Here is a 22,096-nt window from a genome sequence, read left to right as displayed (position 1 = left end):
CTGTTGAATACTGTTGCCTGCTATGGTTTCGTGAGGCAACATGTGGTAAAAAATATAACCACGATCATTAATAATATTCGTGAGGAAAAATGTTTTGAGTGCAGCAAGAGATAAGTTTGATGAGAACTCTAGTGGGATTTCACGAACAGCAGCAACAATATCGACAAGAAATATTATTGCGTCTCCTTGTTCATATATACAGAAAAGATGAAGGAGGTGCACGTACAATTGAAGCGGTCCTATACTCTATGATGAACATCCAAAAAGTGGTTAAGGACATCATGACCTTATTTTGAACAAACCCTAGATGGGCTTTCTTAAGTTACACAAACGAACACTATGAAGACAACAATTTATTAAATGAGTTTGCATGCCAGCAAGTTTCTCCTGAGCCCCATAATTTGGTATCTCGTATCGACGGGCTGAACTTTGGAGAAGTGTCGGGTGCAATACATGAGGCCGGATATTAGTCGGCGGAATCCAATAGGATCGAATTTTGTAAATTATGCCATGTAAGTAAAAACTTTGTTTCACAAGCTGCTGCTGCTGCAAGGTTCTTCTAAGTATTTGTTCTCCATTTTGTTTTCCCACATCTGATCTTAACATCAAGCCGGTTGCTGATTTCATAACCCTAACTGGTTCTTTTCTTCAGCTCTATGAGAACCATAACACAGGGTTATTCATCTAAAAACCCAACCTCAGAAAGACAGCTGAAAATTTCATAAAAAGAATGTAATCAAGCACGAACCAAATGAATGTAAAGTACTTCTCAGAGAAATAAAAATTGAATGTAAAGTTGGTGATGAGCATAATAATTTGACTCTTTATTTGACGTATGTTATCATACCTTCCCCCTTTAAGATATTCATATATCACAAGTCAAATTGGAGAATCGCATTGATTGAAAATAGGATGCAACAGTCCAAAACATGATTGATATGATGTATAGTTGAACCCTTTCATGTGCTTTTACCTTGTAATGTTTAGATTAAACAAAAATAATAAAGAGTGATCTATGTTCCATAATGCGTCAAAGAGAAATCAAATTATGGAAGTCCAACTCATACCTTCCTTCATCTAACATCTGAATGCAATCTACTTTTCCACAGGCCGCCTATTATTTTCGTTGGATACTGATGAAATGCCATGTTCAATGCACTGTATAAAGAACTTCATTATCAGGGAAATAGATAAAATAGCTATATGGGCTGGTGAGTGAGATCACTAAGAACACAATGTAGGATAAAGGGAGGGTCATGCAACAGGGAACTGTAAGTAAAACCACTATGAACATGATGTAGGATCATGGGAGCTGTCTCTTGTTCCAGCCACTGGCTACTAGATTTTATTATGGAATAAATACATAGTAAAGTAATATCACTTGGGACCCATCAGTTGGGCCATAAACATCAAAATTTTCTAGGTTTAACCAGCAGTAAGGATGCCAGGACAACACAAACTAAAAAAAATCCATCAGAAGTACCTCAAGAAGATATCCATGCAGCCAATCCAATGTTTGTGGGAATGTGGTTGCTGATATATTGACAACTGTCAAACCCTGTTGGAATAAAAATGACAGATAACTAACCAACGATAAACCATGAGCCAATTCAAAGATAAAATGAAATTCAAATGACATGAAGGCACTTACCTGCGAATTGAATGAGCATAGATAGTCCTGGATGGTCTTTAAGTTTCTTATTAGCTTATCTTTATCCTGGAAATGAAAAAAAGTAACTTGTAAATTAAGTGCAAAAGAAGTGAAGAAAGCAAGTCTAATTGAAAACCTCATCAAGATCTTATCGAAATGAGAAGAGAAAGAAAGAAGCTCAGAATACCTGGACTATACATTTATCACTAAATGTACGAGTCGAGATCCCCTCCTCTAGTAATGCCTGCAAATGAGAGTATAGGTATACAAATTACAAAATAAGTCAAGATTGAGAATATAACACAAACGATGAGGGAAAATGTGAGCATATAAACAGTAAACGTAAAGCAATAATCTTGCAGTTCAATCGACAACATGAAAAAACTCAAGAAATTCTTTACAAAGCCACAAGGGGAAAAGTATGAGAACGTATACATCATTTTCCCCGCAAAACCGTGTCCTATAAAGCGTGTCTCAATGAAACTAATTCAGGATTTAGAGGTCTATGATGCAGAGAGGAGAGCAGGAACAGCACTAGTATTGCCGATTTTTGCCACCACCATTCATTGTGCATTTAAATTGGCACTACACTAATTGATGTGCATACACAACTATAGCTGTCACAACTACTTGTAGGCATAAATGCCAAGTTACTTATGAAAAGGAATAAGGACAAAGCCTTTAACACAATGCATTTGCACAAAAAGGACAGGGAAAAAGATAATTTCTATCAAAAACTATACACATGAAAGAGAACGTGACAACACCTTATGATCAAATTCAGCCATCTTCAAAACTAGAGGTATAATTACTGGTTCGGGACCAGACTTCTCTTTCTTAACAGAAGTACTTTTATCCATCTCTGGACCAGTAAGACTTCCACCTGCAGCACTACAAAAGTAGTTAGAGAACTGACATCTTAATGGTTCAACTCCACTATTCACTTCAACAAAAATTGTGTGTCTTGTTGGCAGATGTCAGTTGCAACTGACATCAGCATGTCTTTTGATAAAGTATGTTTCTAAACAAAAATATGAGTGGTTGAACAGAACACAAACATTCTGAGCAATATCCACAATGGGGGTTAACCTTTATTCTCAGAAACACTTTCCGCTAGGTCAAAAGCTTCCAGGCAATCTGAGACTTCGTTCACCTTGTTAACCAGTGTCCCTTCATTAGAGCTGACATGCGCAGTACTGTTGCTAACTTCAGAAGGATTTCCATTTATACTTGGAGAATCGTTTTCCATGTGTGTTTTGGAACCATCTGCTGCAAGGGACTCTGCCTCTTGAATTTTCTCTTGCCCATGAGCTTGTGTTTTATTTTCATCTTCCATTAAATAAATGCTTGGATCCAAATGTATTCCCTGCAATTACCATCAACAGAAAACAAAATTGTCCAAGCTGAAAGTGAGAAAAACTAAGCAGACAAGAAGCTTGCTAATGCTCATCATATTGCCATTGTAAATTTTCTTAGCCAAATAATTCGCATATACGACCTAATAACAGTCCCTCTCTATTGTTCGGCATCACAAAATTCAACACAGTGACAAGATTACCACTCTCTCTCGAAAACAAGAAAGTCCCTTCTGCAGCATGCATTTCAGCAAGGCTCGTCAATATTTAAGCCCTACCATGCACAGACCATCTGTGAGGAATTCACCCCATTGATCAAGGAAAAGGCAACTTACCAATCTAAGACAAATCCTTAATTTTTTTCATCTTCACTTCTAGAAAAGTTTCAGGCAAACAACAAGATAATTGAGACTTGGGCAGAATCTTTTATAACACAAAATAGAGCACTGAGTGATGAATTCGTTATACATATATGAGGTTTTTCAGGCAAAATATTTGACACAGGTCATGGATCTTTTCATAAGAAAAAAGAAAGACAAAGGAAGAGATAGAAAAAGAGAAAAAAATTAAGACAAAATTGAATTACGATGTCATTTACATCCACCATGGCTTGGAATTTAACCACACCTCTATTATTATTGGCTTTCCATCTTTCATAGCTTTCTTCAAATCACCAGCCAATCCTGCGAAGCACGTGTTCCAGAACAGAGATTATTAATCAACAGACTAGCATAAAGGCATAGAAAAGTTGTTATTACAGAGAGAGAAACTACTGGCGTGCTTTCAGACATAAAAACCTTTCTGGTTGTCTAAAGTTCAAAAGTAGTCATCTGACTCATCTCAGCAGATGTATTAATAAAGAGACTACCTTTACGAACAATCCTGCACTCCCTACAAAATTCAGTAATTAACTCCTCAGAGGAGCTGAAGTCTCGTGCCCATACAGGAGTAGACGTCAATGGTGCACTGAATTAGAAAAAAAATGACACAATAAACACTCTAATATTGTTCATCAAAACAAAAAGCTTAACTTAAGCAACATTAATTAATCAGCTTAGCATAGGAACCTGACATTCAAAATGTAAAAGTCAGGAAATAAATAAAACAGGGACATACTCTGTTGATGTGCGCAGCAATTCATATACCATATCTGTCTGTAACAATCAGTAAAAGGACAAAATAAATGTCAATGACATCTCTTTGCAACTCAAAACAGTCGGTACATGGGGGGGAGAGAGAGAGAGAGAGAGAGAGAGAGAGAGAGAGAGAGAGAGAGAGAGAGAGAGAACATGACAGATACAAAAGAAAAAACCTGCAAGACATTAGGCAAATTTAGCCTTTGTGCAAGTTGGGTAGCAATGGTGGACTTTCCAACACAGGCAGTTCCACATACAAGAATAACTAATGGCACTCTTTGATGGTGAAATCTGAAAGAATTTGGCCCCACACAGAACAAGAAAAAAGGTATTACTATAGAGTTCAGCAAATTTACCATCTTTCCCTTATTCAGTTTCTAGGAATTTCCTAAAAGCAATATAGATTTTAGACTGACCTCGTCATCATCTTGTACCGGTTTATGTACTCCTCCCCATAACCCCTTCGTTCCATAAGCTGTGCATACAGAGATGAACTAAATTCAACACCTACAAAATTTCAAAAAGCGCACTACTTGTTGGACAAGCACACACACATGACATTACCTTAAACAAATTGGCTTCCAAATCAGACTGCGAGCTGCAACACATCACAGAAACACAAAGTGAAACCATTTATAAGAATCCTATCAGAAAACAAGAAAAAGCAAAATAAAAGAAGAATAAATGAGTGAGGACACAGCATACACATCTAGAAGGCTGTTGTCTATTAGCAGCTTCTTGAGCTCCAAAGCAATTTTAATAGCTACATAATTTGGGATCTGCAATCACCACCATAAATTCATAATAAATTAACAATACAACTGATGATTAGAAATTACCAAAAGAAACAAATAGTTGAATTGAGGCAAACACACACTTACATACACAGATATTGGAAATTAATAACAAGAATCAAAATACTGAATTGGGTTGAATGGAATTGAGACCTTAGTGACAGTTAACATTCGGCTGAGCAAAAATCTGGAAAGCACGTAGTAGTGATCTGCATTATCGCCCAACCACACCTTGACCTGTTTGTTTTTCAGCACAAAAAGACATTCGATTCTGATTTATTTCTCCGAAACCAAACAGAAATAGAGTAGTCAAATTAAGAACCTTTGTTCTTTGGGTAACAATAAAATGAAGAACCTTGACAAAGTCGTATTTGGAGGAAGTGTTGCGAGAAGAGAATCTAACGGAAGTAAAAGAGACGCCACTTCCTCTGTTATGATTATTGTCGCCGTCTAAGTCTCCTTCGCTGATATTAAGGTTGTCGTCATCGTCGTTGGTGTTAGGGCTTGAAACCACAACTTCCTTGCCTTTCTTCATCGTCTCTTTATCTGTCTGTAAACCCATTAGTTCGAAGTTGGAGTTTTAGTTTAAGAGTTGAGTGATGATCTCAGTGGAGAATCAAGCAGACAAATTTTCACGCGTCAGCGCTGTCAACATCATCTCGTTTATTTCCTGCTCTTTTTCTTCTCTTTCCCTCCCCTCTAGGTTGCCACGTCATCCTGGTCGATGTAGTAGCCTAGTAGGTGGAGGTTTTTTCAGTTTCTAAATAAATACACCCAACAATTGATCAGCACACCCATCCAAAGAAATTTCCCCACCCCCCCACCCCCCTCTTTTTTTCTCTTTTTTTTTGCTCTTTTTTTGTTCTTTGGTGGTGATTACAGGAAATTTCCAGTTTTGATTTGAGTGCAATTAAAACATAAATAAAGTGATAAAGTTTTAATTAAAAATATAATCCGCTGAATTATCTCTTATTTGATAGACTTTCATGAGTCTTCTAATATCATAAGTATCACGACATGTGAATGAAATGAGAAATTAGTAGTGTCTAGTATTGAAATCATTAGTATTTGCTTTAGATTAGTTTAACTGAGATTTGATTATCTATTTATTATCCCAAGCACCAACATTTCTTTCCTCTGCAGCAGTTTGAGTTTGTTCAATAATCTGATTATTGTATGTTTGTTTTGCTGAAGAGATTAGAAGCGTAGTAAAAACAGAAGTACAGACCAAACAAGAATGCCGAATTAAACCATCTGTACCATAAAATTAAGATATTACGGCGAAAAAGGGTTGCCCAACATGCACTAAGGGAGAAGTGGGTCGGGCAAATATAACCCTTATGATTATACATCCTTGGCTGTTGCCTGACTGTGGAAGAATAAAACTAACAACAACCTTCTTCCTCTGTCAACTTCTGTGTTAAGCATCCAAAAGGGACAACAGAATGAGTACAGCAACTATAGTATACTGATACAATCTTCACAGCAAGAGTAAAAGCAGCTTCAATCTGAATCATCTGTGTATAAAATCAAGGAGCAGATTCTGATCATCAAATAGCATCTTCAAATCTCGAGTCTTCCGAAAGAATCTACTGCCTTTCTTTCCTATGCTGGTTCCGAAAACGCTTGATGGAAGAAGAGATTTCGTATCTGGTCTCCATTGCAACTCTTTGAGAGTAGAAAATAAGGTTGAGAGGGCAGGAGATATCTCCTTGTCTTTTATATTCTTGCACGACACTACTCTAAGGCATTCAAGCTCCTTCCAGGGAAGAATTACTGACTCAAGACCCTCTGTTGTTAACACTGAACATCCTTCTAGAGATAGGAACTTCACCCTCCTGTTAGAACATTATATCCCATTAAAATAGCACTGCAAGGATATTCCAAATGATAATTCAATGACCAAAATTCTAAAGCAGAAGTGTTTTCACCCCTTCAAATTTGCTTTAGGACCTCAGCAACTCTAACAGTTAACTATAATCATATTACAACTGTCCAGTCTTACAACAATGATCGCAGAAAAGGTTTTAGCTTATTTTTCTGCAGATCTACTCATAAAGTTCATAACTTTTGTAAATTGATACCAGATAACTAATCTTAGTACAGGGTGAATTCTATACATTTAAATACATTAGCTTTATACCAAAATTTCATCCCCATTATTATCTTCTTCAGAATCTTGACATGCCAATATCAATCTCAGGCAACTAAAGACATAATATAGCAAAAAGAATCAACTACCTGCAAGTACTTGCTAGCCTGAACATATCATTGTCCAATCCCCAACAGTCCTGAAAAACAATCTCCCTGGCCGCTCCACACACCATAAACAAAGCTCTCACACTCTTCTTATCCCTCAATTGACACTTCTGCAAATGCAACCGCTCCAGAGCAGGGCAAGCACCCAAATACTCTTCGGGCCCCGGAATAGTTTCAATCCTCTTACACGACTGAAACCTCAAAGTCTTCAAATTTTCACAATATGAAAGTGCAGCCAACCACCCACCATCCATCCTATGATCACAGAAAGTCAATTCCTCCAACATTTGGCAACACTGCCCAATTGCCTTAATCCCATCAAAGCTTCCCTCACATCCACAAAGCTCAAGCTTTACCAATCTCGTGCACCCTTGTGCTAAAATCGTAAGCCCAATATCCGAAACCACTGAACTATAAAGTCCCTCTACATTTGCAACCAATTTCAACACTTGCAAATTCTCACATGCCGCAATCCCACGCAGCACATTGTCACTGCACTTGTGCAATTCCAATTCTTGGAGTGTGGGGCACTCCTCTGCTACACTCAGCAACCCCATTTCACTCGCACCAATCACCACAAGCTTCCGCAAGTTGGGGCACCCACTCGCCAACGCATCAAGCCCTCTGTCAACAACCTCAGGTGGAAGCAATTTGAAATTTGACTCGGAAACTCTCTGCTTCGGCGAGAACTCGTAACCGGTATGGAACGAAAACATTCTATAACTCAACAAAATGCCCGAATTTTGGTCCGAAATAGACGACCCATATAGCATATCAACCTGATTCAGGTTGGGGAACCTCGAGATCAACCGACCCGATTGGAGAAAGCTCCAGTCCAAGACCTTGAGCGACCGTACAAGGCGGCCTTGGAGGTTGAGCCAGCGCTTGCAGACGAGTGAGTTAGGCTTGCGCTGCGACTCGGGCAGCTTGGCGAGGATTTTGAGGAGGATTTCGTCGGATAATAAGGAGGTACGGTCAATGTTTGCCCAGTTGGGGATTAGGGTTTTGTGGGTGGGTTTGAATTTGGAGTCTTTGGGCGAAGCAAGTTGCATAGCGAAGATGACGTTCTTGAGGGGCGTAGTGTTCTTAAGCCAGATGTCTGACCAGCTCGACGTCCTCTTCTTCGATGGTGGTAAAGGGCTGGTCTTTGTGTTTGGTTTCTCTGCCCCCAACGACATCGTTCGAGCGTGATGGTCTTTCTCTGCAACTTCTCTGTATCCCATCTTGTCTTCTCTGTTCAGCTCTCTCTCTCTCTCTCTAGATCACATTTCTCTCTCTCTAGATTTTGTCACTAACAACCGCTAGATTTTCTCTCTCTAAAACTTGTCTGTGTTTCCATCTATACACTTTTCCGGGTGAAGGAGATTTGAATGGGTCGGAGGTTTCTGAGTGTGTGGCGCTTTTTGTTTTTACTTCCAAGATTTTGAATCTAGGACTTTTATCGAGTCTTTGAAAAAGTCATTTGTAAAAATTTAAACCTTTTTTTTTAAATCTCCAGAAGCACCTATTTATATACAGTCAAGTCATCTGACTTACAAGTCCTCTGAGTAAATATTCATTTGGTTTTAACCCGAGTTCTCTGTGGGCACAAAACACCGTAAAAACTTGTTTATGTAAAAGAATTTCCCCGGTCCAAAGGTTTACAAAAAGGATTTTACCCCATTTGGCTGTCCCATCAATATGACCGTTAGATAGCCGTTTATAATTCAAATTTCGTTTTCGAATGTTGGGACAGATACCAAACCATGGCCAAGGAAACAAAGATGATAGACCATCGTTTTATAATTCAGCGCATAAAAGACGTGGATTGGATTATATTTTCCTTTTTCGTGTTTTTTAGTAACTACTTTATCCTTTTCTGATAGAAGGATTTTGTTTTTCCACTTTTGTACTTTCTGATATAACTATGAAATTTAATTGTAAAGGTTTAGCAATAGAAAATGGATTTATTTGTCCTCTGGCATTCCTCGAGTGTTTTTGGTCAAGTGGCATTCCATTTACATGAATTTGATATGTCATACTCACGCAACACACATTCTTTTAAAAGATATTTAGTCACATATTTATTTTTAACACTAATAATATAGATAAATCCTACATCATTTAATTTCTATAAACAAACCTAAAAAATAACAAGTGGCCTTATTGAATTTAATTTTGATTATTAAATTACTTTGATGTCCTATTGAGTATTTTAAATTTTTTTATTAAGGTTTTAGAGTTGGACTTGTTTTAGGAAATTGATGGTAATTTTGTAATTTAAAAGAAGTTAAAAGCCTATTTGTTATGTTGTAAATGAATTTTGAGTAAATTTCTAAAGTCCATTTCATATAAGAATTTTTTTTTTTTTATCATTTTGGCCATTATATTAGATATAATAGCGAATCTCCCTCTTTTAATTCAATATGTTATTTGGGATCTCAAAAAAACTGGGAATTAGAAATCTACGACACAAGAAAGAGTAAAGTAGAAGGGATAAAGAAACAAAAAAGTCTAAATTCATTGGGCTAATTTCGTAAATAATAATATGTAATATGAATAATGGTCGCCATTCATACAAGTATTCCTTTATAAGAATCGTCCGGTTATGTAAGAGAATATGATTTAAGGGATACAATTCAGAGCAAAAAAGGTTCATATTAATTCCGAAAAGAAACCATGGGGAAGGTCTCTAGACCCTAGGGTTTGCCTTACAATGGTAATTTACATGAGTAAATAAATACATCATCATCTGTTCAACTTCAAGCCGTACAAGGTATTGGCACGACTACAGGACACAATCATACATGGCAAATCAAGAACGAGGAGCCGCCATCTGCTGCTTCTTTATCCTATCCCCGTTCTTCACCATACTGCATCCAAAGAACCAAATTCAATTTACCATGTCATTTCTCAAGTGCATTGTTTTCTACATGTTTACTTTCCGCGGAAGAAGAAGAAATAAGGTTTCATGCAAAAACCAGACATTCAAAGAAAGCTGAGGACAGAACGCATCCACATTCTTTCTTACAACATTACCTGATATCATGAGGGGTGATAAGTATCCATTGGGATCCTTGTGCCAATGCAAAATCAACAAGAGTGTCTAGGCTGATTTTCCGACTTACAGCATCCTGAAGAATAAGTTAAATGCATAAAATTTGTTCATAAGAACCATTTTTTGTGTCTTAAACAAAACAACCTGGACATGTACGAACACAATCTTCAATCCTGGAACAAAGAACTTGCTTAAATCTGTACCATAAAAACATCGAACTCATCCATTGCTCTAAATGGAGCTTCGGTCATGTCATGAAGAGCCAATGCAAAGCACAATGTTGAAAAGGAGCGTTCCCCACCTGATTAACAATCAAATGTACATAAATGTTTATTAACATTTATGCCATATTCTAAATCCTGATTATGAAAGTGTGAAAAGTCCCGTATTACTCTTGAGCGAAAGCCTAACCAGTCAAAGTAACCAACTCCAAACAATGAAATCATTGATCTATGATGAATTAATCTTGCAAAAGCACAAATAAACAGACAATTCATCAGAATATTCAAGAAGTAAACCTGAAAGCCCTCTAGTGTCACGAACAGTGCTGCTTGTTGCATCCTGGGGCATCTTTACCTAAAAAGGGGCACACAGCATCAAGTCTTGGAAAGAGAAAAGGGGACTAACAAAAGAAACACTAAGCTGTCCAGCTATCCACAAGCAAGATATACATAGCTCATCTATATTCTAAACTACTAAAGGAAGAATAAAATATCAAAAAAAGACCAACTTGCTTACCTCAACAGATAGGGTCTTCTCCTCATAACTCACTTTAATCTGTCCGCTAATCCCTTTCTTTCTCAGATGGGTATTGAATCTAATGGCAATTATTAATCAATTTAGAACAGATCAAAAATAAAAAGGTACCTTGTATTGAAAAAATAAATATGGAGAAAAACAAACACTATGATGAGTGTGACTAGTTATTGTGAAGAGACGACATACTGCCAGGTCAGCTGGCGCTTTAAATAATTTGCATTTCTTTGAAACTTGCTCCGTCGCAAATCAAGGGCTTTGCGGCATGACTGCAATTTAATAATTGAGAAAACTAACACATACATGAGAAACTCTGAGCAGCAAGATTATCCATTTGGCAGGAAGGGCTCAATCAAAAGGTACAGAGTTAACATTGGAGATTGGGTCTTGGAAAATAAAAAACATTGGATTGGAGGTTGGGTATCAGTAGACATATCTAATACAAGGAAAGAGCCTTGTACAGCCCAGAAATACATACACTACCCACAAGAAGTATTTCTAAAATCACTGCTATGAAGTAACCTTTCTTGAGCAATGCCTAAGCAAAAAGGCTCCTTTAAGCAAGACATGAACCAGGAAGTATTTTTTCAACAGTCTACTTCCACAAACTTCACATATTAAAAGTGCTAAATTAAATACCAGATTCAAGCGAAGGAATTGAATCTCTAATTATAAATTTATATAGCAGATACAATTTCCATAGAAAAAACGGAACAAAAAGGGAAACTAGATGCACACCCTAAGTTTCTCCGTTCAACTATCTTTTGCTATGAAGCAACAAATTGTTCCAACAAGAAATAAGTTGATTGCATAAACAGATTAAGGAGCAGCTCATAACAAGTGTGGTCTATGACTGTCCAAAAATTACAGTTATAGCACCAACAAAGCATTATATAAGCTGGAACTTACATTTAACTTTTCTCGAAAAGCTCTGTTTCTTTTTTGTTTGCTTAAAATCTTACGTTCCTTGTTCTCATATGACATTCGGAGCTCATCAATTGATTCAGTATATCTGCAACCGAAAAAAAAAAAAAAAAAAAAAAAAAAGGTTTAAATCTTCTTTATGCTGAAGCTTGGCTATTGTCCCAAAAATGCAGTGAAGACAGACGATCATGAGAATACCTCTGACTCTCTCGCTCAAGCCTCTGATTCAGCCTGGTTACTTGGGCACTGAGTTGTTCAGGAGTGCTACCATCCCAATCACCTAATGCTATAATTTCACTCTCTGGACAAAGGATAGAAGCCTTTCTAGAACTCTCCTGCAATTTCAGCCAATGCATAACTTCAGCAACTAGTAGATACTAAAGCGAGATCCTTCATATATAAAATTCCAAAATAATCAATAACAATTCAGACACAAGTTTATACTTGTGTAAAAACCACCATAAAAACCATAAAAGAAAGGGCAGCAAAACCAGGGTTCTGATTTAAGTATATTATCCTGCACAATAAGGTGCCTGGAAATTTACAGTTGTATAGGGAAATGCAGGAGCAACAAGCAACAAGCAGAACTTCATGAAGCTGTTGCCTCCAAGGATTTAATGCAGAATGCAACCATAGACTAAAAATGATACCTCGCGGAGATTCTCAAGCTCCTGATGGTGTTTTTCTGCATCTTGGATATCCTTAAGTACCCTGTTCTTCATTACACCTTCATAATGAGCTTTCTCCTGAGATAAACAGGCAGTTGTTAGATATCAAAGACAGAGAACAAATAGAGTTACGGCCATAGAAAAGCACTAAAAACATGTGCGTGTAAGTTTCGGGGACGGAAGGGACCTCTTCTGCAGAACATAGATTTTGTTCAATCTCCATCATTTCTCTCTCCGCTTCCTCAAAGGCATCAATGTCACCTTTTGCTGACTCTGTTGGTTTATTGGACACAAAGATCAAGTAAGATGGGAAGAATGTGCTGTGGAACCTAATATGAAAGTTGAACAGCGTTACCATACCAGATAGATTCTCAAATGATGCTTTAAGATCATTGGTCTTTGCCTCAGCTTCACCAATTCTGACTTGAAACGTTTCCAGTGACATTTTCCTTTCTTGAATCTCCACTTGGACTTTCTGATAATCACTCAAAATAGGATATTGTTATCTTCGAAAATATACATAATAGAGTCAATGGTAACATAAAGTTTAATGGAACAGACCGAAATTTCTTGATACAGCTCATCAACAGTTGATGCAGATGATGTACCAGCTTCATATGCATTGTCAAAATCTTGAATTGCTAGCCTCTTAGACGTCAAATCACGGTCCGCATTTGCACATCTCCTCTACACAAAATAAAAGAAGCAACAGTTGATTAACATACAGCATTAGTTATTTAAATAGCCCACGAAAAAGTATGCAAGTGACATTTGGCAGGAAACCAACCATACAAACAATATTGCAAAAGAAAAATCTTTTCAGTACAACCGGGTCAAACTTAATTATAATTGGACAACTATATTAAATTTTCTTTTAAGAAGCATAGGCTCATAATAAAGAAGAAAAAGTAAGCTATCCATTACCTTCACATTTCGGAGATTCTCTTGAAGATCCTGAAGTTTTTCCTCTACATCCCTTTTCCTCCTTCTGCACTGCTGAGCTTCTTCTTGTACACTTAATCCTTGTCTTTTAAGCTCATTAATTTGATCATCATAAGAACTACAGAGACGACCAGTTCTAACTCGCTTATTGGGAGGAAGAACTGTCTGGACAGAACCACGAGAAAACCTAGAAAGAAGCAATAAATAAATACTTATTTGTGAAACACAAAATGTGTCTGAACCAAATGAATATGATAAATGACAAAACTCAGGGTCCAAACTCATGTTCAACAGTATAAAATCCTAGCACTCAGTCAAAATTATATTTCACAAGTAATAGAAAATCAAATTAGAAGATTGGACAAAACTGCAGTACGTAGATTTATGGTATTTAAAGCAAAGCAAACTTTGTGAACCAGTTGTGAATGTGAAAATTGAATGCATAAAGGAACAAGGCATGGATCTCTAGCTTACATCCTACTGCCATCTAAGGTGTAAACCTCCTTCAAATTTGAAACCCTCTGGTCAAATACAATTGCTTTTCCCGCATCATAATCTCTCACGAGAACTTGCCTTTCAACATTTCCCTGGAAAATTAACCATAGTTGGGCACACAAAAATAAATAAATGTGAAGTCAGGCAAGATCAATAACTAATAGAAGTAACAATTAATCACGGACAAGAACAGAAGAAGCCTGTGAACTTACCATATCTACCAACACGTTTAAAACAGTATGAATTTCAGAATGAAGAAGAGAAAGAGTAGTTGGGTGCCTTGTTTGTGGAAGCATGTGAGGCGGTATATTTAACCTACATCAGAAAGTACGATGGATTGTTCAGTCACAGAAAGAATCACCGTGCACTGAATGAGACAGCAATCTGAAGAACTAAAGATCTACCTTGGTAATGAAAAGTCATATATAATAATCTGAAGGTCACTGTAGTTTGCTTCCCTTGCACATGTTCTCAGAAGAAGCGAGTCTTTATGATTTGTCACAATGAAAGCATTGAGCAACCTTCCAATGGCATGTTCAACAGCAACAGCCCAGACATCGCCATTATTCAAAGTCTGCAGAAACAATCATTGTATTAAGATTGATCACTTAGCATGTAGTTGCAAGTAGCAATGAAATTGACTCCTATCCACAAAAATAGAAGATTGCTCGAAAGAACAATAAGTGATAGAAGCGTAGATTAGCAACAAGTAATAAATAAAATTATTTATTATCATCATGTAAATTATAGATATTGTAAAACAGGGGAAAAACATGAAGCAATATGCCTGCTAAGGAACAGAACATGCCATCAGAACTTATGGAAGCCCACTGACATGTTTGTTCTCCTTTACCGTGTAATAAACACCGGTCATTCAAAACCATTTACTTTGGTAACAGAAGTGCAAAAACAACATTACACAGTAGAAGTTTACTAAACTTGTAGATATAATGCAGATGTTCCACACTTACCAAATGAGCACCAATTGGACCAATTGGAGGGCTTTGGAATCTCTGATGATATCTCTCAATTGTGCGTAGAAGGCTTATCACTCTATCTCCACCAAAAGCTGTAACCTGTTTAAACAAAACATTTTCCTTAAGCACTATAGTGTTTTTGGTATAATGGCAGCCTGAGATATAACGCACATGGGCTACATATGCATAAGTGACACAGTACAGAGTCCGCTGTTTTCTCATGAATCTAAGACCACAAGATCATTAGTGCCAGACCTTGTTGGTTTGATTTCGCTGAAGCTCCCGGATGGTATTTGAGATCTCCCGATGCTTCATGTCATAATTTTGAATCTAGAAGACCAACATGTGATTATAAATACATTCAACAAACATAGCTATTTAAGTCTGACAAACAAATTATGTAATATCAATAACATAGTTAATATTCTAATATATATATATATATATATATATGGAGGCAACTTATATTGACAACACAGTTAGATTTAGATTATAAATTAAAAGGCTAGACATGAAGGTCTTACCAAGCACGGTTTTTTTTTTCTGCCTTATACTTAGCTTCGCTTTTTCTTTTCTTTCAGGTTCTTTAAACCCTTTATATTATCCCAATTTTCTCTCAACCACTTAAACACATACCTACCATGACAAAACAGAGAACCCTGTCCCTTTTATGAAGCAATATATAAAACTCCTGACAGTACACTCTGCATCAGCAGTTGTGTCTTCCTACTTCTGAATCATGACAGCTCAATATGTTTTGCTTAACGTCATTCCCATTTAAAATAGGACTTGGCTATAATAGTAGGACATTTATCCCCATTATGTGAATATGCATGCCAAAACTTGTCAATTTAAAACCAAAATTTACCAATGTTACTCTCTTATTTGAATCTTTCTAGAAGTAGCCACCTTTACTATTAAAAAAAAACCAAAGTTATTTGGAATCTGCTAAGGAACATATTCCTAAGATACCTTCCAAATTACTATTTATGGTTCTTTTAAATTCCTACAAGCACTTAACATATCCCTTATCGAAATAGATGAGTTGGGACAAAGGTCTAAAATAACTTAGGCTTTTCCAGAAGTAGAGCTTGTGCTTAAATGCAGTTAACTTACAAAAAAAAAAAAAAAAAAAAAAAAAAACCAGGAGATTCAGGGTTGAAAAGAATGTATGGCAAGATACCTTGGGTTTTTCAAAATAGTTTCAGAATAGTATATATGCAACAAACAGCAAATAGCTATGACACAATCATATCTTTTGGCCAGTCACCATATCCAATACCATTGTCCACATAAAATTGTGAAAATTTGATTCCAGAGAAGAAAACCAACAAAATAAATGAGGAAAAAACAGAGCAACTAAGAGAGAGACCCAAGAAAAGGATGACAACAAGTTGCACAACACAATTTTAACTTATTAATCAACAAAATAAAAGGATGAGAAAAAGTTGCGATAAACAATTTCAAGTCATTAAATCAAGTCAAACATTTCGCACCATTTCATTTATCTGTTTGATTTCACTATTTGTCTGTTGCATGCATTCTGATAAGGCATTCTCTTCTTCCTTCAACCTGAAATATCATATCAGAAGATGCAACAAGGATTAGGTTAAATCTCTCCTGACAGCAATGCAAAATATAAACTGATGAAATTAATGACTTTAAACCTTGCAAGCATTGATTCAATGCTAGCAACCTCATTTTGGAGTTCTTTAAGTTTTTCCGCTATTTCTGATTCTTCTGCCTGCAACAGTGTCAAAATCAGTGGTCTAAAAACTGATAATTTAAAGATGCTTGGAAACAGTCACCTATGTATTCACATGCCCGCTATGTTTTTTGTATATGAACACCGCATGTCATTCTATCTTGGCATATCAAACTGGTTACAACAGCGTCATGCAGAAATTAAAGGATTTCGTCATAATTTTGAATAGGGAATAATTACCATTAAAAAAAAAGTCATTACAAATTGGTTACGGAAATGAATTTCTGGATACTTTAAAAAAATTGAGTCACTAAGAAGGTGAGTCTTGGGGTTCAACCACTGGCAAATGCATTTGTGCGTTAGATTTTCTATTGCATTGCTATTTTTCATTACTAATCTTGTGTCAAGGTTTTCTAGAAGATTATAATTATTAAATCTTGTGTCAAGGTTTTCTATTAAACAAACCCTAATTTTGTCAAGGGTTACTAATTGAGCTAAATTGTTTCAAACCATACCAAATCACTATTCTAGAGATTTTCATGCAAATCATCTAATATTCACATCAATAGAAGCATATTTTCAAGAAAAAATGGTATAACATAGTAAGTTATGCCAAGGAAAAACTCCCATACAGTTAGTTGCTCTTGAACAGTTAATCCCCATGAATAAGCGGCACACAACCGCAAACAGAAAAAATCAAAAGGAAAATAAACACCAAACAGAAAAACCTGTGTATTTTTGGCATGCTGCTCCTGGGTATCTTGAACCTGTTGCTGAAGAGACCTAACATAGTTCATCATCTTCTGGATTTGGTTAAATTTGCGGCCATATTCTTCTTCTAGCTTAAGTTTCTCTTTTGTAGCCTGAGAAAAGAATTTGGGATCCATAAAAAGTAGAAACTAGAAAGGGCATAATATTTACATGAACAATACAAGGATACCAGATAGAAGCAATAGAAAGGGAACAGGAATTACACAGCTAATAACTCAAACACAAAAAGACATTCAGAAAGAAAACGCATACTTGCAACAATTGCAACATCATAAAGTTTTTCAGCAATTTCATTTAAACCAAAATGCAGTTGTATGTCTTTTTTAGATGACTTGCTAGTGAAAAGAAATCTCAGAGAACATATTTTCTCTGAAACAAAGCAGTTCTAGGCTTCGAGTCTCGTTAAATTATTATTTTTTTCACCTTTAAGAGAGAGAAAAAGAGGGAAGAAGGGAGAAATAAAAAAATTTATCCTTCACTCAGATGCCTTTTTAAAAGAACGAACTTTCAACATACCAACGCTAGTGTCTGTTGCAATTCATCCTTCATTCTCCTAATCTCTGATGTCTTTTTCATCATGTGTGCAATTTCAGATTTCTTCAAGGCAAAGCATTCTCTTAGTTTCGCCACTTGACCCTGCAAAACGGATAAAACAAAATAAATGACATCTGTTTTCCTTCTACATTTTCTTCTGTGTGTTCAATCAATTCCTTTCAAAGCTGAGGACTTGATTCCCCATAATATTGCTTGCCTAATTTCTATCAACGACTTGCAACTAAATCATGAGTGAACTATTTATATTAAAAGTCCAGATAAAGCATAGGATGTTTGACAAATAAGTTTAATTACCATTTATATTGCCAAATGTTTGACAAATAAGTTAACCAATTTTGTCAAACATTTGGCAATACAATAAACGCCACATATAGGTAATATAATAGTTCAGAAGAAAATATTTCTTCAGAATTAAAATCGTTCTTAACAAGAAATGTTTTCTGGAACTTGGCAACTCATAGTAGTAGGGGATTTGGATAGAAGAGTTATTCATCCCTGTGCAAAGTATCCAACAATCATTCTTAAGAAAAAACACAAAAATGTCTTGTCCCCAAAGAGAGATTTCTAGCTGTGCCTTAAACTTAAAGCACCCTGCATGAATAACTGCTTTTAACAGATTAGATGGGGATGAATAAATACAATACAATATGAGGTGATACCTCTAAACCGAAAAGACAACAGTCCATGTTGAAAATATAGAAAGACATCTATGACAATGCGAACAGTTTGTACTCACTATTTGTCGATCAATTTTAGCTTGACATAGAGGTATGCGATCTTTCAGCTTTCCAATTCTTGCATTCTGTTCCGCGAGCTGCTTGTCTACATCATATACCCATGCCCAAGCAAGCTTCTTTTTTAACTGCTTTGCTTGTTGAGATATTTCTTCAACGTGCTCCATGTTTTTAATTTTTTCTTGCAACTCATTAAGTTCCCTTTCTATGGGTCTTATTGAGCCCTCTAACTCAGCAACAACAACATTTGCCTTCTCCAACTGTTTTTCAATGTTTTGCAACAGATCTTCAACTTGCTGAAGAAGTGTGGCTTTGAAAAAGAACTGAGCAATCAAATGTCAGTATAGTACACCTATTGAACTCTGTGCTCAGAGAACACGCAACACATAACATCACCTTAAATTTATCTTTGTCATTGCCAGAATGCAAAAACTCTCTGCTTTTGTCTTGACTCATTATTACACATGGATTCTCAACATCAATCTGCCATAAAGCACAAAGCCATGAAAGCAAGTAACAAAATTTCAAGAAGAGAAATGTTGACATGCAAATAATGCAAACCTGTAATTTTTCTATTTTAAAACAAAATTCCTAAATGGTGTGAATAATGGATTTATCATTCAATTTAGACATTCCATCATCATGAAACCAAAAAAAAAAAAAAAAAAAGAGAGCATCTTTGTTAGTCTCAGTCTATCATGCTAATTTAAAAGAAACAGACTGTGTCTTAAAATTTAATGAGAACATGCTGATTTCAATACCTAATCAGAACCATATACATGAACAATCGATAAACAGCTCATGCAAAGGTGATCAAGAAGTACTAGGACAAACACTCACATTAAAATGTTCAACTAGTTCTCGAAGGTCCTCTTTCCGACTAGCAACCTTTTTTCCTGCCAAACACCTCAGATGGAGAACAAGGTCAAATGAAAACCACAACCTCGTGAATCAATGTTGTGGCAAATACAGCACAACCTATTATGTTTTTTAACAATATCATATAATATCATCCGAAAAGAAAAACAAACAAACAATGCTTCCACAAGGCTCTCATTACTTCTATGGTTTAAGCAAGATGGGGGAACAATATTGGAGAATCAGGTTAACAAGGGATGTAAGTCCATTCATTATGTCTACATGAAACATTATCTTATGTCAGAGGAACTTTCTTTAAAAGAAATTTATAAATGTTTAGTAAAAGATAGATGGATACAGAAAATAACAAGCATGTTTCTTCACAATTTTTAATACATAGACAAGCTTGTGGTGCCAGATGCCTCACATGAAAGCACAAAAGAATCAAATTGCCAAAAGGCCAACAAACATGCCACACCAACAATATTTCTAGCCGATCGACACCAAAAAAAAATGTTACAAACAATATGAAAAAAATCATCCCAGTTGAAGTCAGTATGGAAAGCCATTGGGCCAAACTTTTGTGCAGGTAGAAATCCAAACAAACAAATACTATGAAAAATTAATCCACCCAGTATCTGAAAGTTAATGCTGTAAAATTCTATACACTCCTTGTTTAAGTAACCAAATCCCAAATCTTCCAAAATATAAGTAGGTCCAACCAGAGATTGCCATTTATGAACATGATTGCTAATATGAGTCCAATGAAGAGTTTCCCAATCGAAAACACGTGACAGGACCAAAGAACACAATGGAAACCAGTTTAATGAAGTGGTTAGGTTTTGAAAATTATGTGCTGGGATACACACACACACACACACAGAGATATATATATATATATATATATATATATATATAGAGAGAGAGAGAGAGAGAGAGAGAGAGAGAGAGAGAGAAAGAAAACTATGTAAGCAAGGAATGTAAAGTTTAAACCTTGTTGGTCTTTCAAAACAGTGGTGGTTGCAGTTCCAGAAATCCTGCGCTCTATAACTATGACATCACCATATATTTCGGGCTTAAAAGCATCCTCCCCTTGATTTTTTAACTCCACATGGACAACAGCATAACTGCAATGAAAAATAGCAGATAACACTATGAGACACTAAAAAATATGCGTGCATGTGTGTAGTTTAAGATAACTTTTTGAAGTGTCTCAAAGACAAATGGCACCACTTAAGGTGTTCGCTTATCTGATGTTCCTAACATGCATTAAGCCACTTGAAATTGAAGGCATCAAACTACCAACAATTTCATCATCCTTGAACAGAATACATAGAAGAATTCAAAATGTGGAACACAACACTCAAAATATTACTATTTCCATGAGTGATTTTTGGAAGAAAGTTGGCAGCAGATGAATTTTACACCGCCCATTTAGAGCTCTAACACAGCTAGAAAGGTGCAAATTTAGCACTTGTTTAGTTAAGCAATCAGTTCACTACTATAACAAATATTTCACATCCAAGAGCAATCAGCAGAGGAGCTAAGAGTTGCTTTGTCATACCGCAAACACAAAGCAAAACCAGTAGCAAGGAAATTAAAAAATTGGAAAAAGGCAAACCCCACGAACCTGCAACCAGTTTTTATAAAATCCTTCAATGTAGACGCTCTTTGAGTCCCTTTAGCTCGACAACCAAATGCAACACACAAAGCAGTAAGTATTGCACTTTTACCACCTACAAAAACCAAAATATCAAAAATCAGCTGATATTTACACAAATTTCAAAAACCGAATTACAAAACACACTACTTATGGACCAAATAATCCACATAAGAAAGGGAATTCGATTCATTATGCATAAATTTTACAGACCCAATTGAATCACACGCATCTACATAGCGGGAGAAAGAAAAGGGCTTACTTCCATTTTGGCCGGTAATGAAATTGACCCAGTCGCCGAGCTCAATCTGCAAGCTACTGTGGCACATGAAGTTCTCCAATCGGACTCTCTTGACGATGCCTGACCCGGAACGTTGACGGAAGCCAGAAATGGGGTCTTCCATGGTTGGGTCTGAGAACTAGGGTTTTCTTGCAAAGAACACAAAGAAAGCCCTAAATATCCGAGACTGACTGACAGTGAATTTAGGGAAGGACGAAGAATCGATTATGGGACTGTAGACAGAGGGAGTGAGTGAGAGGCAGTGCGTTTGGCGGGAAGAGGCAACTACCGCGTGTGACTGAGGCGTGCGTTTGCTCGATAAAGGTTTTAATTACAGTAAGGGCATTTTCGGAAGTAGAGTCAATAGCACGGTAAATTATGGAAAGTATATTATATGGTGAGGTCAAATTTGACGATAAATTGCCAACTGGATTCTAGCTCGTTGAAAAATGATTTTAATTTGTATATTAATGGTTTTATGTTTAAATTTTTATGGCACTTTAATAGTGCGTGTTAAAAATTTCCTTTCTTTTGTAGTT

The 22,096-nt window shown here is 36.3% G+C and overlaps 3 protein-coding genes across 5 annotated transcripts; all 3 read right to left on the bottom strand.

The window, feature by feature from the left end:
- On the bottom strand, positions 119–6,032 carry LOC18786010. 3 transcript variants are annotated; one of them, XM_020558455.1, is made up of 16 exons: positions 5,259–6,032; positions 5,090–5,173; positions 4,848–4,921; positions 4,707–4,740; positions 4,559–4,617; positions 4,319–4,433; positions 4,123–4,160; positions 3,875–3,972; positions 3,634–3,689; positions 2,741–3,017; positions 2,419–2,534; positions 1,839–1,895; positions 1,652–1,717; positions 1,484–1,558; positions 1,068–1,158; positions 119–710 (listed from the first exon to the last, which is right to left on the bottom strand). In XM_020558455.1, exons 1-15 carry the CDS (start codon positions 5,496–5,498, stop codon positions 1,096–1,098), a joined length of 1,452 nt encoding a protein of 483 aa, XP_020414044.1. In that variant the 5' UTR covers positions 5,499–6,032; the 3' UTR covers positions 119–710; positions 1,068–1,095. The 3 variants fall into 3 exon arrangements, with proteins under 3 accessions (XP_020414044.1, XP_020414043.1, XP_007217973.2); XM_020558454.1 differs by having other exon boundaries at positions 119–654; positions 5,259–6,031; XM_007217911.2 differs by having other exon boundaries at positions 142–654; positions 5,292–5,745.
- On the bottom strand, positions 6,173–8,681 carry LOC18784553 (F-box protein At5g51380). Its single transcript, XM_007219399.2, has 2 exons — positions 7,178–8,681; positions 6,173–6,774 (listed from the first exon to the last, which is right to left on the bottom strand). Exons 1-2 carry the CDS (start codon positions 8,416–8,418, stop codon positions 6,450–6,452), a joined length of 1,566 nt encoding a protein of 521 aa, XP_007219461.2. The 5' UTR covers positions 8,419–8,681; the 3' UTR covers positions 6,173–6,449.
- Positions 9,704–21,892, bottom strand: LOC18786289 (structural maintenance of chromosomes protein 6B). The gene is made up of 28 exons (XM_007217871.2): positions 21,540–21,892; positions 21,248–21,353; positions 20,611–20,744; positions 19,600–19,655; positions 19,156–19,242; positions 18,762–19,082; positions 17,987–18,106; positions 17,428–17,562; positions 16,662–16,738; positions 16,491–16,566; positions 15,250–15,324; positions 14,989–15,093; positions 14,422–14,591; positions 14,230–14,332; positions 13,997–14,109; positions 13,505–13,709; positions 13,142–13,267; positions 12,941–13,055; positions 12,768–12,853; positions 12,563–12,658; positions 12,111–12,247; positions 11,898–12,000; positions 11,178–11,257; positions 10,971–11,049; positions 10,751–10,808; positions 10,436–10,533; positions 10,214–10,308; positions 9,704–10,047 (listed from the first exon to the last, which is right to left on the bottom strand). Exons 1-28 carry the CDS (start codon positions 21,679–21,681, stop codon positions 9,990–9,992), a joined length of 3,156 nt encoding a protein of 1,051 aa, XP_007217933.2. The 5' UTR covers positions 21,682–21,892; the 3' UTR covers positions 9,704–9,989.

Source organism: Prunus persica, chromosome G2, assembly GCF_000346465.2.
Source record: "Prunus persica cultivar Lovell chromosome G2, Prunus_persica_NCBIv2, whole genome shotgun sequence".
Classification (NCBI taxonomy): Eukaryota; Viridiplantae; Streptophyta; class Magnoliopsida; order Rosales; family Rosaceae; genus Prunus; species Prunus persica.
Note: the sequence above shows the minus strand (reverse complement) of the source record. Positions and strands in the feature narration are given on the sequence as shown.

Excerpts from the sequence above, each read along its gene's own strand:
- LOC18786010 (XM_020558455.1), bottom strand. The coding sequence starts at position 5,498 with ATGGGTTTACAGACAGATAAAGAGACGATGAAGAAAGGCAAGGAAGTT. Across the intron at positions 5,174-5,258 it reads TTGTTACCCAAAGAACAAAG|GTCAAGGTGTGGTTGGGCGA; the intron begins GTTCTTAATTTG and ends AAAAACAAACAG. Across the intron at positions 3,690-3,874 it reads GTGCAGGATTGTTCGTAAAG|GATTGGCTGGTGATTTGAAG; the intron begins GTAGTCTCTTTA and ends CGTGCTTCGCAG.
- LOC18786289 (XM_007217871.2), bottom strand. The coding sequence starts at position 21,681 with ATGGAAGACCCCATTTCTGGCTTCCGTCAACGTTCCGGGTCAGGCATC. Across the intron at positions 19,083-19,155 it reads ATGACAAAGATAAATTTAAG|TTCTTTTTCAAAGCCACACT; the intron begins GTGATGTTATGT and ends TTGATTGCTCAG. Across the intron at positions 15,325-16,490 it reads TCAAACAGATAAATGAAATG|ATTCAAAATTATGACATGAA; the intron begins GTGCGAAATGTT and ends TTGGTCTTCTAG.
- LOC18784553 (XM_007219399.2), bottom strand. The coding sequence starts at position 8,418 with ATGGGATACAGAGAAGTTGCAGAGAAAGACCATCACGCTCGAACGATG. Across the intron at positions 6,775-7,177 it reads AGGCTAGCAAGTACTTGCAG|GAGGGTGAAGTTCCTATCTC; the intron begins GTAGTTGATTCT and ends ATGTTCTAACAG.